The sequence below is a fragment of the Natrix helvetica genome (genome assembly GCF_964273705.1).
Source record: "Natrix helvetica genome assembly, chromosome: 2".
In the NCBI taxonomy this organism is placed as follows: Eukaryota; Metazoa; Chordata; class Lepidosauria; order Squamata; family Natricidae; genus Natrix; species Natrix helvetica.
This window is the reverse complement of record NC_138552.1, coordinates 297,328,155-297,341,864: the sequence shown is the minus strand read 5'-3', so window position 1 is coordinate 297,341,864 and position 13,710 is coordinate 297,328,155. Positions and strand designations below refer to the sequence as shown.

At 46.1% G+C, this 13,710-nt stretch overlaps 1 protein-coding gene across 1 annotated transcript in view; it reads right to left on the bottom strand.

The window, feature by feature from the left end:
* The window catches only part of SEZ6 (seizure related 6 homolog), a gene marked incomplete at its 5' end in the record, with an annotated part of 80,267 nt that overhangs the window by 35,384 nt on the left and 31,173 nt on the right, over positions 1–13,710 (bottom strand). Inside the window, one exon of the mRNA XM_081943954.1 lies at positions 1,897–2,089. Within this exon, the coding sequence (XP_081800080.1) occupies positions 1,897–2,089 (193 nt within the window). The remainder of the gene's footprint in view (positions 1–1,896; positions 2,090–13,710) is intronic.

Here is a 13,710-nt window from a genome sequence, read left to right as displayed (position 1 = left end):
AAGAGTGTGTGCTCAGGCTGTGAGTTTTAAAAATGTCTGAGTGAATCCAGGAAGAGGGAAGAGGCAGAGGGGCTGGAAGGGTGTGTGTAAGATGGTCAGTAATGTTGAAGATCGGCAAGGACAGCCATATGTCCTCTGTAAGTAGCTGTTTTATTGTTTTGTGTACTTATTTTATTCTTATTTAAGTAGTAAGTGCACAAAATAATAAATTTCCTTTCTTTTATATCTTCTTTTTGTAGGTCATTCTTTGTGGCAAAGAATTCAGTGACATCGACTTGGCCACTCCCACCCAGTCACATAACTGCTAAGCCACTCCCACTCAGTCACATGACTGCCAAGCTACTCCCTCCCGGTCACATGATCACCAAGCCACTTCCACCCGGTCACATGATCACCAAGCCACTCCCACAAAACAGGCTGTACCTACAGAATAGGTTCTAAAAACTTTTGAAACCTACCACTGGAATGGAGATTTTGCAGGATCCTTACCCTGGAGTGAAGAGGGAATGAGGATTTTGCAGTATCCTTACCCTGGAGTGAAGAGGGAATGGGGATTTTGCAGTATCCTTACCCTGGAGTGAAGAGGGAATGGGGATTTTGCAGGATCCTTACCCTGGAGTGAAGAGGGAATGAGGATTTTGCAGTATCCTTACCCTGGAGTGAAGAGGGAATGGGGATTTTGCAGTATCCTTACCCTGGAGTGAAGAGGGAATGGGGATTTTGCAGTATCCTTACCCTGGAATGAAGAGGGAATGGGGATTTTGCAGTATCCTTACCCTGGAGTGAAGAGGGAATGCAGATTTTGCAGGATCCTTACCCTGGAGTGAAGAGGGAATGGGGATTTTGCAGTATCCTTACCCTGGAGTGAAGAGGGAATGGGGATTTTGCAGGATCCTTACCCTGGAGTGAAGAGGGAATGGGGATTTTGCAGTATCCTTACCCTGGAATGAAGAGGGAATGGGGATTTTGCAGGATCCTTACCCTGGAGTGAAGAGGGAATGGGGATTTTGCAGGATTCTTACCCTGGAATGAAGAGGGAATGGGGATTTTGCAGTATCCTTACCCTGGAGTGAAGAGGGAATGGGGATTTTGCAGTATCCTTACCCTGGAGTGAAGAGGGAATGGGGATTTTGCAGTATCCTTACCCTGGAGTGAAGAGGGAATGGGGATTTTGCAGTATCCTTATCCTGGAGTGAAGAGGGAATGGGGATTTTGCAGGATCCTTACCCTGGAGTGAAGAGGGAATGCGGATTTTGCAGTATCCTTACCCTGGAATGAAGAGGGAATGGGGATTTTGCAGGATCCTTACCCTGGAGTGAAGAGGGAATGGGGATTTTGCAGGATCCTTACCCTGGAATGAAGAGGGAATGGGGATTTTGCAGTATCCTTACCCTGGAATGAAGAGGGAATGGGGATTTTGCAGTATCCTTACCCTGGAGTGAAGAGGGAATGGGGATTTTGCAGTATCCTTACCCTGGAGTGAAGAGGGAATGCAGATTTTGCAGTATCCTTACCCTGCAGTGAAGAGGGAATGGGGATTTTGTAGTCTCCTTCCCCTGCCATGCCCACCAAGCCACGCCTGGTAGTAAAAAAATTTGAATTTCACCACTGCTCTGCATGGACTCGTGATGGGAAAGTCAGCAAAAATGACAGGAGGTCAAGGTTCCCTTTTGTGAGGATGAGAACAAACGCCAGCCCTTCATGGTAGGCCAGCTGATGGAATTCTCCAGTAAGGATCCGTGAACTGAATTCTGAAAGAGTGCTGCATTGTCTACTTTTGAAGGACTACGAGGCCAATGGGGGGCAGATGTCCGCAGCATCTCTCCCCCACCGTTGACTTCCCCAGGGTTGAGCAGAAGTCCTCCATCTCCCCCCAGCTTCAATGGAGAGTCTTACCTTCAAAGTGGAAGTGGAAGGTCCCTGGGTTGGCTGGAGAAGGGCTCTGGAACCTAACCAGCACCTGGTTGGTGGGGCCACGGACCACTTGACCACGCACCAGGAAGGACTCGTTGGCCAGTGGAACGGGCTCCAGGCCTCCGAGGGTCTCCACGGTGATTGTCTCGCCCACCGCAAGGCTGATGTTTTGCACCTGCAAAGGGGGAGGGGGGGTAAGAGAGAAGCGTCATGGGGCACCGGCTCCTACTTTGGGACTGGCAAGGGGGCAGGCGGTGGGACCGGGCAGGTAACAGCACGGACTCCGATTCCCCAATTCTGTCCTTGAAAAAATTCTGTAGTTAGTCCTCGACTTACGACCATACCAGATGTAGCGTGTGAAGGAGGTCAACAAAGAGGTAGAACGGTGGTACAAGCCGTGTAAGATATGTCTGTATTACTATTATCCTTCCCATCTGTCCCACCATCTTTTATTATTGGTATCATTTTTATGATTATTACTTTGCTATTTCCCATGTATACTGAGAACTTTTGTACCAAAGGCAAATTCTTCGTGTGCCTAGTCACACTTGGCCAAAAAAGCATTCTGTTCTGTTCTGTTCCTGTTCTGTTCTGTTCTGTCCTGCCCAACCGTCTCCCTCCTCCTTGCCCTCCTGTTCTATTCTGTTCTGTTGTTCTGTTATTCTATTCTGTTCTGTTCCTATTCTGTTCTGTTCTGTCCTGTCCTCCCCTCTTCCTCCTCCTGTTCTATTTTGTTCTGTTCTGTTGTTCTATTCTGTTCTGTTCTGTCCTGTCCAACCGTCTCCCTCCTCGCCCTCCTGTTCTATTCTGTTCTGTTGTTCTGTTATTCTATTCTGTTCTGTTCCTATTCTGTTCTGTTCTGTCCTGTCCTCCCCTCTTCCTCCTCCTGTTCTATTTTGTTCTGTTCTGTTGTTCTATTCTGTTCTGTTCTGTCCTGTCCAACCGTCTCCCTCCTCCTTGCCCTCCTGTTCTATTCTGTTCTGTTGTTCTGTTATTCTATTCTATTCTGTTGTTCCTATTCTGTTCTGTCCTGTCCTCCCCTCTTCCTCCTCCTGTTCTATTTTGTTCTGTTCTGTTGTTCTATTCTGTTCTGTTCTGTCCAACCGTCTCCCTCCTCCTTGCCCTCCTCTTTTATTCTCTTCTGTTGTTCTATTCTGTCCTGTCCTGTCCTCCCTTCTCACTCCTCCTCCTGTTCTGTTCTGTTCTGTTCTATTATTATTAAAGCTAAAACATATGAAGAATAGTTGGAGAAACTGGGAATGTTTAAGGAAGAGAAGGACTGGGGGGACATACAATACAATACAATACAATAGTAGAGTTGGAAGGGACCTTGGAGGTCTTCTAGTCCAACCCCCTGCCTAGGCAGGAAACCCTATACCGTTTCAGACAAATAGCTATCCAACATCTTCTTAAAGACTTCCAGTGTTGGGGCATTCACAACTTCTGGAGGCAAGCTGTTCCACTGATTAATTGTTCTCACTGTCAGGAAATTTCTCCTCAGTTCTAAGTTGCTTCTCTCCTTGATTAGTTTCCACCCATTGCTTCTTGTTCTACCCTCAGGTGCTTTGGAGAATAGTTTGACTCCCTCTTCTTTGTGGCAACCTCTGAGATATTGGAATAATGCTATCATGTCTCCCCTAGTCCTTCTTTCTCTTAAGCTAAACATACCCAGTTCCTGCAACCGTTCTTCATATGTTTTAGCCTCCAGTCCCCTAATCATCTTTGTTGCTCTTCTCTGCACTCTTTCTAGAGTCTCCACATCTTTTTTACATCGTGGCGACCAGAACTGAATGCAGTATTCCAAGTGTGGCCTTACCAAGGCATTATAAAGTGGTATTAACACTTCACGTGATCTTGATTCTATCCCTCTGTTGATGCAGCCTAGAACTGTGTTGGCTTTTTTGGCAGCTGCTGCACACTGCTGGCTCATATTTAAATGGTTGTCCACTAGAACTCCAAGATCCCTCTCACAGTTACTACTACTGAGTAAGGTATCACCTATACTGTACCTGTGCATTCCGTTTTTGTTGCCTAAATGTAGAACCTTACTCTTTTCACCATTGAATTTCATTTTATTAGATAGTGCCCAATGTTCAAGTTTGTCAAGATCCTTCTGTATCTTAAGCCTATCTTCTGGAGTGTTGGCTATTCCTGCCAGCTTGGTATCATCTGCAAATTTGATGAGTTCCCCATTTATTCCCTCATCCAAATCATTGATGAAGATGTTGAAGAGTACTGGGCCTAAAACAGAGCCTTGGGGTACTCCACTGCATACTTCCCTCCATGTAGATGCAGTTCCATTGAGAACTACACGTTGAGTGCGGTTGGTCAGCCAGTTACCAATCCATCTGGTGGTGATGCTGTCTAACCCACATTCTTCTACTTTATCTAGTAGTAGGTTATGGTCTACCTTATCAAAAGCCTTACTGAAGTCCAAGTAAACTATATCAACGGCATTCCTCTGGTCCACTAATTTTGTCACATTATCAAAGAATGCAATAAGATTAGTCTGGCATGATCTGTTTTTGACAAATCCATGTTGGCTTTTGGCTATTACTTTGTTTGCTTCTAGGTGTTCGCAAATTCGTTGCTTGATTATTTTTTCCAGAATCTTTCCTGGTATTGAGGTTAGGCTGATAGGTCTGTAGTTTCCTGGATCTAATTTTTTCCCTTTTTTGAAGATGGGAACCACATCAGCTCTTTTCCAGTCCTCTGGTAGTTCCCCGGTGTTCCAGGATCTCTGAAAGATATAATTCAGTGGTTCTGAGATCTCGTCTGCTAGTTCCTTCAGAACTCTGGGGTGTAATCCATCCGGTCCTGGTGATTTGAACTCATCTAGGGTAGACAGGTGCTCACTTACCATTTTCTTCCCTATTTCAATTTGTGTTCCTAATTTTGTGGTGCTGCTTTTGATAGGTTGGACTGTTTTATCCCTTTGTGTAAAGACAGATGCAAAACATGAGTTAAATAGTTCTGCTTTCTCCCTGTTGCTTGTCACCTTCTTGCCACTTTCTCCTAGCAATGGACCAATTGTTTCCTTAACTTTTTTTCTTGTTTTTAACATGTTGGAAGAAGCTTTTTTTGTTAATTTTTACTTTTGTGGCAAGCCTTTCTTCATTGTGAGCCTTAGCTTTCCTCACTTCATCTTTACAGGCTCGGGCTATTTGCTGATATTCTGCCTTAGTTATGTCCCCCTCCTTCCACTTTTTATACTTACTTTTTTTGTCTTTCAGTTTGTCAGATAGTTGTTTATGCAGCCATGCTGGTTTCTTTTGGGAGCTGTTGTTTTTCTTCTTCATTGGTATTGTGTTAGACTGGGCTTTTCTAATCTCATTTTTCAAAATTTCCCAAGCTTCTTGAGTTGTTTTCCCCTCGAGGATTCTCATCCATGGAATTTTTCCCAAGCTCTCTCTAAGTTTATTGAAATTAGCTTTCTTAAAGTCCAAGACTCTAGTTTGACTTTGTTCTACTACTTGTGTTTGGATAATGTTGAATTCCAATATTGCATGGTCACTTGCCCCCAGGGTTCCTATGGCTTCAACACCTTCTATCATTTCCTCTCTGTTAGTGAGAATTAAGTCCAGTATGGCTGATCCCCTTGTTTCCTTCTCTACTTTTTGGAAAACAAAGTTGTCTGCTAGGTTTGTTAGGAACCTGTTGGATCTTCCACTTGGTGCAGAGTTTGTTTCCCAGTTGATGTCAGGGTAGTTAAAATCTCCCATTACTATTGTGGTGTGCTTCCTACATACCTTAGTTAGCTGACTAGCAAAAAGTTCATCTTCTTCCTCTGCTTGGTTGGGTGGCCTGTAGTATAGACCTATGGCAATGTCATTTCCCCCACAACCTTTAATATTGACCCAAATGCATTCAAGATAGTTCTCATTATTGTTGTGCTCTATTTCTGTAGAGACATAGTTATTTCTTATATATAGTGCAACTCCACCTCCTCTTTTATTTGGTCTATTTCTTTTAAATAATTTAAATCCTTCTAGCTGTATGTTCCATTTGTCAGTTTCATCCCACCAAGTTTCTGTAATGGCAATAATATCATATCTGCCCTCTTTTACTTGAATTTCTAATTCTCCCTGTTTATTCCTCATGCTCTGTGCATTGGTATATAGACATTTGAGTCCATTTTGATTGACCTTGTGTTTACTGTCTACATAACCTGTATTATGCCTGACTGCCCCTATTTTCTTGCCACTTGTGTGATTCATGCACATGGTATGACAATCACTATTACATGCTTGGTTTTGCTTGACAGCAGGAGTGATAATCTTACCCACACACACATCTATGTTACATGCATTTATAACCCTATGAATTTTAGTTTGCTGGGGACAGAGATGTTCTGTATCTATTAATTCTCTGTCCCCGCTCTTCAGTTTAAATGTTTATCAAGAAAATCTGTGAATTTAATGCCAAGTAACTCAGTTCCTTTCTTGGATGGGTGCAACCCATCTCTTTTGTACAGTTTTTCATTGGACCAGCTACAGGCTTCATGACTAATAAAACCAAAGCCTTCCCTTTTACACCACTCCTTTAGCCAAACATTAAACTCTGCTACACGCTGGCCCTTCCCTTTTTGTTCCTTATATACAGGTAAAACCTCTGAAAAGATAAGCCTACAACCTATACTATTAAGTTCATACCCCAAGTTCTGGAAATCATTCTGCACAGAAAGTACATCTTTCTGGGATAGATCATTAGTGCCAAGATGTATAATAGCATCAACGTCACAGTCCTTACTTGCATTCTTGACTATCTTAAGAATACGCCTCTTGTCTCTGCTGGCAGTAGCACCTGGCAGACACCTGACCTCTTTTAAAACCTCCGTATCCTCTCCTAAATTAACATCTCTTACGATTGAATCACCAACCAGAAGGTGACTTCTCTTTTTACATACCTTGATCTTCTTCTGCGACTGATGTGTGATACCTGGTTCCCCTTTTCGCCTTTCCGAAGAAAGTTCTTCGTTTTGGACCACGATCCCCTGCTTATTTGAGTCATCATTATCACAACTGCCTTGACCTATCTCTTTAGTGTCCCCATTAAGGTCAGCAAGGGCACTATATCTGTTTTGCTGGGTCACAGCAAAAGCTTTGGGTTTATGGTTCACAGCTCTCAACCTGCCAGATCCCACAGTTGTCCAGACAGCTCTTCTCCTGCAAGATCTTTGTGGTAGAGGGGGCTGATAGTGTGGCTTCACCATAGAGTGGAATGGCTGACGTAGACACCTAGTTTCTGCTTGGAGAGCACAGATTACAGATTCTAGATAGGTAATCTGCCTATGTAGACTCGTAATTTGTTTACAAAGGGGACAGTATCCAAATTTGAAAAGAGTACTGCGAAAGACAGGTGCAAAACAGCTATTACATTGAACTAAGCCAGTCATTTTGAAATAAATAAAATCACAATCTCAAACACACTAATCCAGAATGTATTATTGCTATTTTGGTTTATAGATATATGATTCGCGCGCCGTTAGGCGCGCGGGCCCCCACCTCAGTGTCTTTGTCTTGTGACTCACCCCCTCCTTCTCTCCAGCAGCTCCAATCCTAGCTTCAGGAAGATTCAAATGATATGGAGTTTAAGGGCCCCCACCTCACATGATAGCAGAGTTCCAATATTTGAGGGACTGCCATAGAGAAGAAGGAGTCAACCTCTCCTCCAAAGCCCCCGAAGGCAGGAGAAGAAGCAACGGGTGGAAACCAATCAAGGAGAGAAATAAGGAGAAACTTCCTGACAGTGAGAGCAATTAACCAGTGGAGATGGCTTGCCTCCATCCCTGGAGGTCCTTGTGAAGAGATTGGACTGCCATTTCTCTGAAGAGGTATAGGTTTTCTCGCTTGGGCAGTGGGTTGGACTAGAAGACCTCCAAGTCCCTTCCAACTCCCTTATTCTATTCTAGTTCTGGACCCCATTTCTCAAACAACAAAAGCAGGTTCCCCATGAAGCAGGAATGGGAGCTGATGAGTTAAATCGCTCCCTTCCCCAACATTTCTTAGTGGCAGAAAATCCGCAGTCCCTAACGGGCACAGCCTGGAGAAACGTAGCAGTTGGCCGGACGTGCCGAAACAGAGGCCAACGAGATGAGCTGGGACTTTGAGCAGAGGATGTTACCATCAGCTTCCAGCATTTCCATTTTCTTCCTGGCACAGAAAGCCACCAACTTTATTTATACAAGCTGGGCATAAACCAAGATAGTGACTTGGCTCTAAAGTTCCCACTGCCACACAACTGCCCTGCCAGGCTCAAGAGAACTCCGCTCCCCACTCCTCCCTGGCTGCGTCAGAAGCAAGGCGTAGAATACAGCTGGTCCTTGACTTACGACCACAAGAGAGCCCAACGTTGTCCATTTTTGTCTCCTTTCGCAGCCTTTCTTGCCACGGTCGTTAAGCGAATCACTGCAGCTGTTAATAAGACGGTGGTGAAGCGAATCCAGCTTCCCCACTGACTTTGCTTGTCAGACGGTCACAAAAGGGGATCATGTGACCTCCTTACAGATCCTCACACTTGCAACCTTTGTAGCATCCCCCACAATCACACGGTTAAAATTCGGGCACTTGGCAAGCAACGTTTACCATTTGTGACCTGTCCACCCAGACAGTTACTCACAAGTCAAAGGGGGGATTCAAATTCGGTTAACGACCACATGAATCAGTCAAGAACTGCGCCGATTCACTTAGCAACGATGGTTCAAAAAAACTATCATAAAAATCGGGTGAGATTTTATTTTCTCCTGCTGGGCCAGGGAGTTGGACTAGAAGACCTCCAAGATCCCTTCCAATTTTTGGGATTCGGAGATTCGCTTCACAACTGCTCTGGCCAGCAATGGGAAATCCTCCTCCCAATTGCCGTCGTAAGTCTGAGGACTACCTGCAGAATTGGATTTGGGGCCTCTCTTGAAGTACAGAGTTTGGTCGATTGCCCTGGGGGGCTGAAAGAAATTGGAAAGGGCATAAATTTAAGGCCATTCTGTATCGGAAAAGCAAGTTGCATTTTGCAAGCACAGATCTTTGATATCAGCGAAGGATGAAGGTATTTAAGGGAGGATCATTTGACTGGATCCGTCCGGCAGTTCCGAAAGCATCTCACCCACCTGCGGCTGGGCACCAGCCAAGCGGTAATTCCTGGGAGCAGCCCCGGCGTAGCTTATCTTGATAAACGACCCTCTGCTCCCGTCTCTCATTAATCCAGTGGTTGTATATTAATTACGGTAATTAAATGGGGCTGCTGGGTGATAAATGGCCCAAAGCCACAAACCTCTTCCCCTAATTACATCACAAAGGTGCCAGAGATCTGGGGTGGGAGGGGGAGAAAGGCAGACAGGTGGCAAAGGAGAGCAAAGAGACAGAGTAACAGAAGGAGGGAGTTGCAAGGGGCCTCGGAGGTCTTCCAGTCCAACCCCCTGCTCAAGCAGGAGACCTTATAGGATTCCGGAGAAATGGCTGTCCAGTCTGTTCTTGAAAAGTTCCGGAGATAGGGTGGAATTAAGAAGAAATTTCCTGCCAATTGAGATTAATTGTCCTATTAATCTCAATTGTCAACAAGTTTCTTCTCAATTCCAGGTAGGATCTCCCTCTGAGGACCTTTTTTTCCCTTCCTTCCTCCCTTCTTTGTCCCTTTCTCATCTTCCTCCCTTCCTCCATTTTTCTTTCCTTCCTTCCCTCCCTCTTGCTCCTTTCTTCCTTCTTCCCTCTTCCCCCATTTTTCTTTCTTTCCTTCCTCCATTTTTCTTTCCTTCCTTCCCCTTGTTCCTTCCTTCCTTCCTCTTCCTCCTTCCTCCCTTCCCTCCATCATGCCTTCTTCTTCCCACCCTCCCTCCATTTTTCTTTCCTTCCTTCCCTCCGTCTTGCTCCTTTCTTCCTTCCTTCTTCCCTTTCCATTTTTCCTTCCTTCCTTCCTTCCTTCCTTCCTTCCTTCCTTCCTTCCTTCCTTCCTTCCTTCCTTCCTTCCTTCCCCATTGCTCCTTTCCCTCCATCATGCTCCTTTCTTCCTCCCACCCTTCCTCCATTTTTCTTTCCTTCCTGCCTTCCCCCTTGTTCCTTCCTTCCTTCCCACCCTCTTGCTTTCTTCGTTCTTCCCTCCTTCCCTCCCTCCATTTTTCCTTCCTTCCTTCTCTTTTGTCTCCTCTTTTTCATCTTCCTTTCTTCCTCTTTCTCATTCCTTCTTCCCTCTCTCCCCCATTTTTCTTTCCTTCCTTCCTTCCTTCCCCTCTGTTTCTTTCTCATCTTCCTTCCTTCCTTCCTCTCTTTCTTCCCTCCCTCCATTTTCCTTCCTTCCTTCCTTCCTTCCTTCCTTCTCCTCTTTGTCTCTTTCTCATCTTCCTTCCTTCCCTTCCTTCTTCCCTCCCTCCCTCCATTTTTCCTTCCTCTCCCCCTTCTCCTCTTTGTCTCTTTCTCATCTTCCTTCCTTCCTCTTCCTACTTTCTTCCTTCTTCCCTCCCTCCATTTTTCCTTCCTTCCTTCCTTCCTTCCTTCCTTCCTTCCTTCCTTCTCCTCTGTTTCTTTCTCATCTTCCTTCCTTCCTTTCTCTCTTCTTTCTTCCCTCCCTCCATTTTCCTTCCTTCCTTCCTTCCTTCTCCTCTTTGCCTCTTTCTCATCTTCCTTCCTTCCCTTCCTTCTTCCCTCCCCCCCTCCATTTTTCCTTCCTCTCCTCCTTCTCCTCTTTGTCTCTTTCTCATCTTCCTTCCTTCCTCGTTCTCCTTGGGTGTGGGGGTCTGTGCTGGGAAGAATTCCTTCTCCGGAGAGGCCAGTGGGCCAAGTGCCAGCTTGCCCCTTCTAAAAGCTTCGGCCCCTTGACAACACACACACTCACACAGATCTCCCCCAGGGACTCCTCCCACCCACCCCCGACCCCCTCCCGGTGCCGTTTCCTCCTGTCTTACACCGTGTGTGCCTCTTTGTCCTCGGCTGATGGTGCCCCAGGGATGCCCCCTCTGCCCCCTGGCCAGAGGCAAGGCATGCAGCTGGGGGGAGGGGTCCTTGGGCTCCAGGTGAGCTAATGATGCCCCAGGAGCCCGGTGGGGGGAGGGGAAGGCCAGGTACCATTGAAATGTCGGCCAAATGCCACTGCGATCGATTTGACATTTGCTTCGCTGTGTTGCCGAGTGGGCACGCCTGGCTGCCTCTCCGAAAGCCTCCGGCGTCTGCCTTTGTAGCTCCTCATTGAGATGCGGGGAAGACATCGCTTTGCAACGGAGCTCTCAGCACCCCTGCAGGCCTTCCCCTCCCCAATTCTTCCTCAATCTCCTCCTCCCCTCGCCCGCCCGCAAAGGGCCTCTGCCTCGGCTGCTGAGCGATGCATCCGTCCCAGAGCCTACGAAGCCTTTCTCCGCTTTAAAAAAAGGGGAAATCTGCCCAGAAATGCTCAAGTGAGAGAGATTTCAAGGAAGTCCAGGAAATAAGGTAGAATTAGAATTTATAGAATAGAAAAGAGAAGAGAAGAGGAATAGGGCAGAATGGAATGGAAGAGAAGAGAAGAGAAAATAGAAGAGAAGAGAGAATAGAATAGATTAGAATAGAATGGAAAGGAAGAGACGAGAAGAGAAGAGAAAATAGAAGAGAAGAGAAAGTAGAAGAGGAGAGAAAAGAAAAGAGTATAGAAGAGAAGAAGAGAAAATAGAAGAGAAAATAGAAGAGAAAATAGAATAGAATAGAATGGAAGGGAAGAGAAAATAGAAGGGAAGAGAAAATAGAAGAGAAGAGAAAATATAATAGAAGGGAAGAGAAGAGGAGAGGAGAGAACAAAAAATAGAAGAGAAGGGAAGAGAGAATAGAATAGAATGGAAGGGAAGGGAAGGAAGAGAAACTGGAAGGGACCTTGGAGGTCTTCTAGTCCAGCCCTCTGCTCAGGCAGTAGATCGGATACCATTTCAGACAAATGGCTGTTCAATCTCTCCTCTAAAACCTCCACTGTTGGAGCAGTCACAACTTCTGGTGGCAAGCTGTTCCACTGGTTAATTGTCCTCACTGTCAGGAAATTGTGTGTTAGTTCCGGTTGCTTCTCTCCTCCATTAGTTTCCATCCATAACTTCTTGTCCTGCCTTCAGGTGCTTTGGAGAATAATTTGACCCCCTCTTCTTTGTGGCAGCCCCTCAACTATGGGAAAGCTGCTATCGTGTCCCCCCTAATTCTTCTTTTCTCTAGACTAGCCAGACCCCAAACCTGCAGCCGTTCTTCCTCTATTTTAGCCTTTGATCCCCTTAGCTCAGGGGTGTCCAAACTTGGGAACTTTAAGACTTGTGGACTTCTGGGAGTTGAAGTCCACAAGTCTTAAAGTTCCCAAGTTTGGACACCCCTGCCTTAGCTGCTCTTAGATCCTCCTTTCCGTGGCTCAAATTCCGTGCTTCCCCTGCACATTCCTCTTGGACTTGGCCCCAATTTCCGCAGCTGAGCCATCTCCGTGGCAGAAGCCGATTTATTCTGGGGTATTTGCTGTTATTTATGTTATTTTTCTCCTGCCTTGATTATTGTTATAAATAACTGAGGGAGGCTGATATAGTTCATCCGCTTTCCTCCCCCCCCCCCAACAACAACCCTTTGAGGTAGGTTGAGGTGAGGGAGAGGAGCCGGCTGAAAATCCCCTACTTGATTTTCATGCCAAAGGCAGGACTAGAACTCCCAGTCTCCTGGTGATTGTCCCAATGTCACCCAGCTGGCTTCCTTGCTTGAGAAAGGACTAGAACGCACCATTTCCTGGTGATTCATCCAGACTCACCCGGTCAGCTTTTATGGTTAAGGTGGAACTAGAACTCCCAGATTCCTAGTAATTCATCCAGGCTCACCCGGCCTGCTTTCATGGTTAAGGTGGAACTAGAACTCCCAGTCTCCTAGTAATTCATCCAGGCTCACCCGGCCTGCTTTCATGGTTAAGGTGGAACTAGAACTCACCGTCTCCTAGTAATTCATCCAGGATCACCCGGCCTGCTTTCATGGTTAAGGTGGAACTGGAACTCCCAGATTCCTAGTAATTCATCCAGGCTCACCCGGCCTGCTTTCATGTTTAAGGTGGAACTAGAACTCCCAGATTCCTAGTAATTCATCCAGGCTCACCCGGCCTGCTTTCATGGTTAAGGTGGAACTGGAACTCACAGTCTCCTAGTAATTCATCCAGGCTCACCCGGCCTGCTTTCATGGTTAAGGTGGAACTGGAACTCCCAGATTCCTAGTAATTCATCCAGGCTCACCCAACCTGCTTTCATGGTTACGGTGGAACTAGAACTCCCAGTCTCCTAGTAATTCATCCAGGCTCACCCGGCCTGCTTTCATGTTTAAGGTGGAACTAGAACTCCCAGTCTCCTAGTAATTCATCCAGGCTCACCCGGCCTGCTTTCATGGTTAAGGTGGAACTGGAACTCACCGTCTCCTAGTAATTCATCCAGGCTCACCCGGCCTGCTTTCATGTTTAAGGTGGAACTAGTACTCCCAGTCTCCTAGTAATTCATCCAGGCTCACCCAGCCTGCTTTCATGGTTAAGGTGGAACTAGAACTCCCAGTCTCCTAGTAATTCATCCAGGCTCACCCAGCCTGCTTTCATGGTTAAGGTGGAACTGGAACTCCCAGTCTCCTAGTAATTCATCCAGGCTCACCCGGCCTGCTTTCATGGTTAAGGTGGAACTAGAACTCCCAGTCTCCTAGTAATTCATCCAGGCTCACCCGGCCTGCTTTCATGGTTAAGGTGGAACTAGAACTCCCAGTCTCCTAGTAATTCATCCAGGCTCACCCGGCCAGCTTTCATGGTTAAGGTGGAACTAGAATTCCCAGTCTCCTAGTAATTCATCCAGGCTCACCC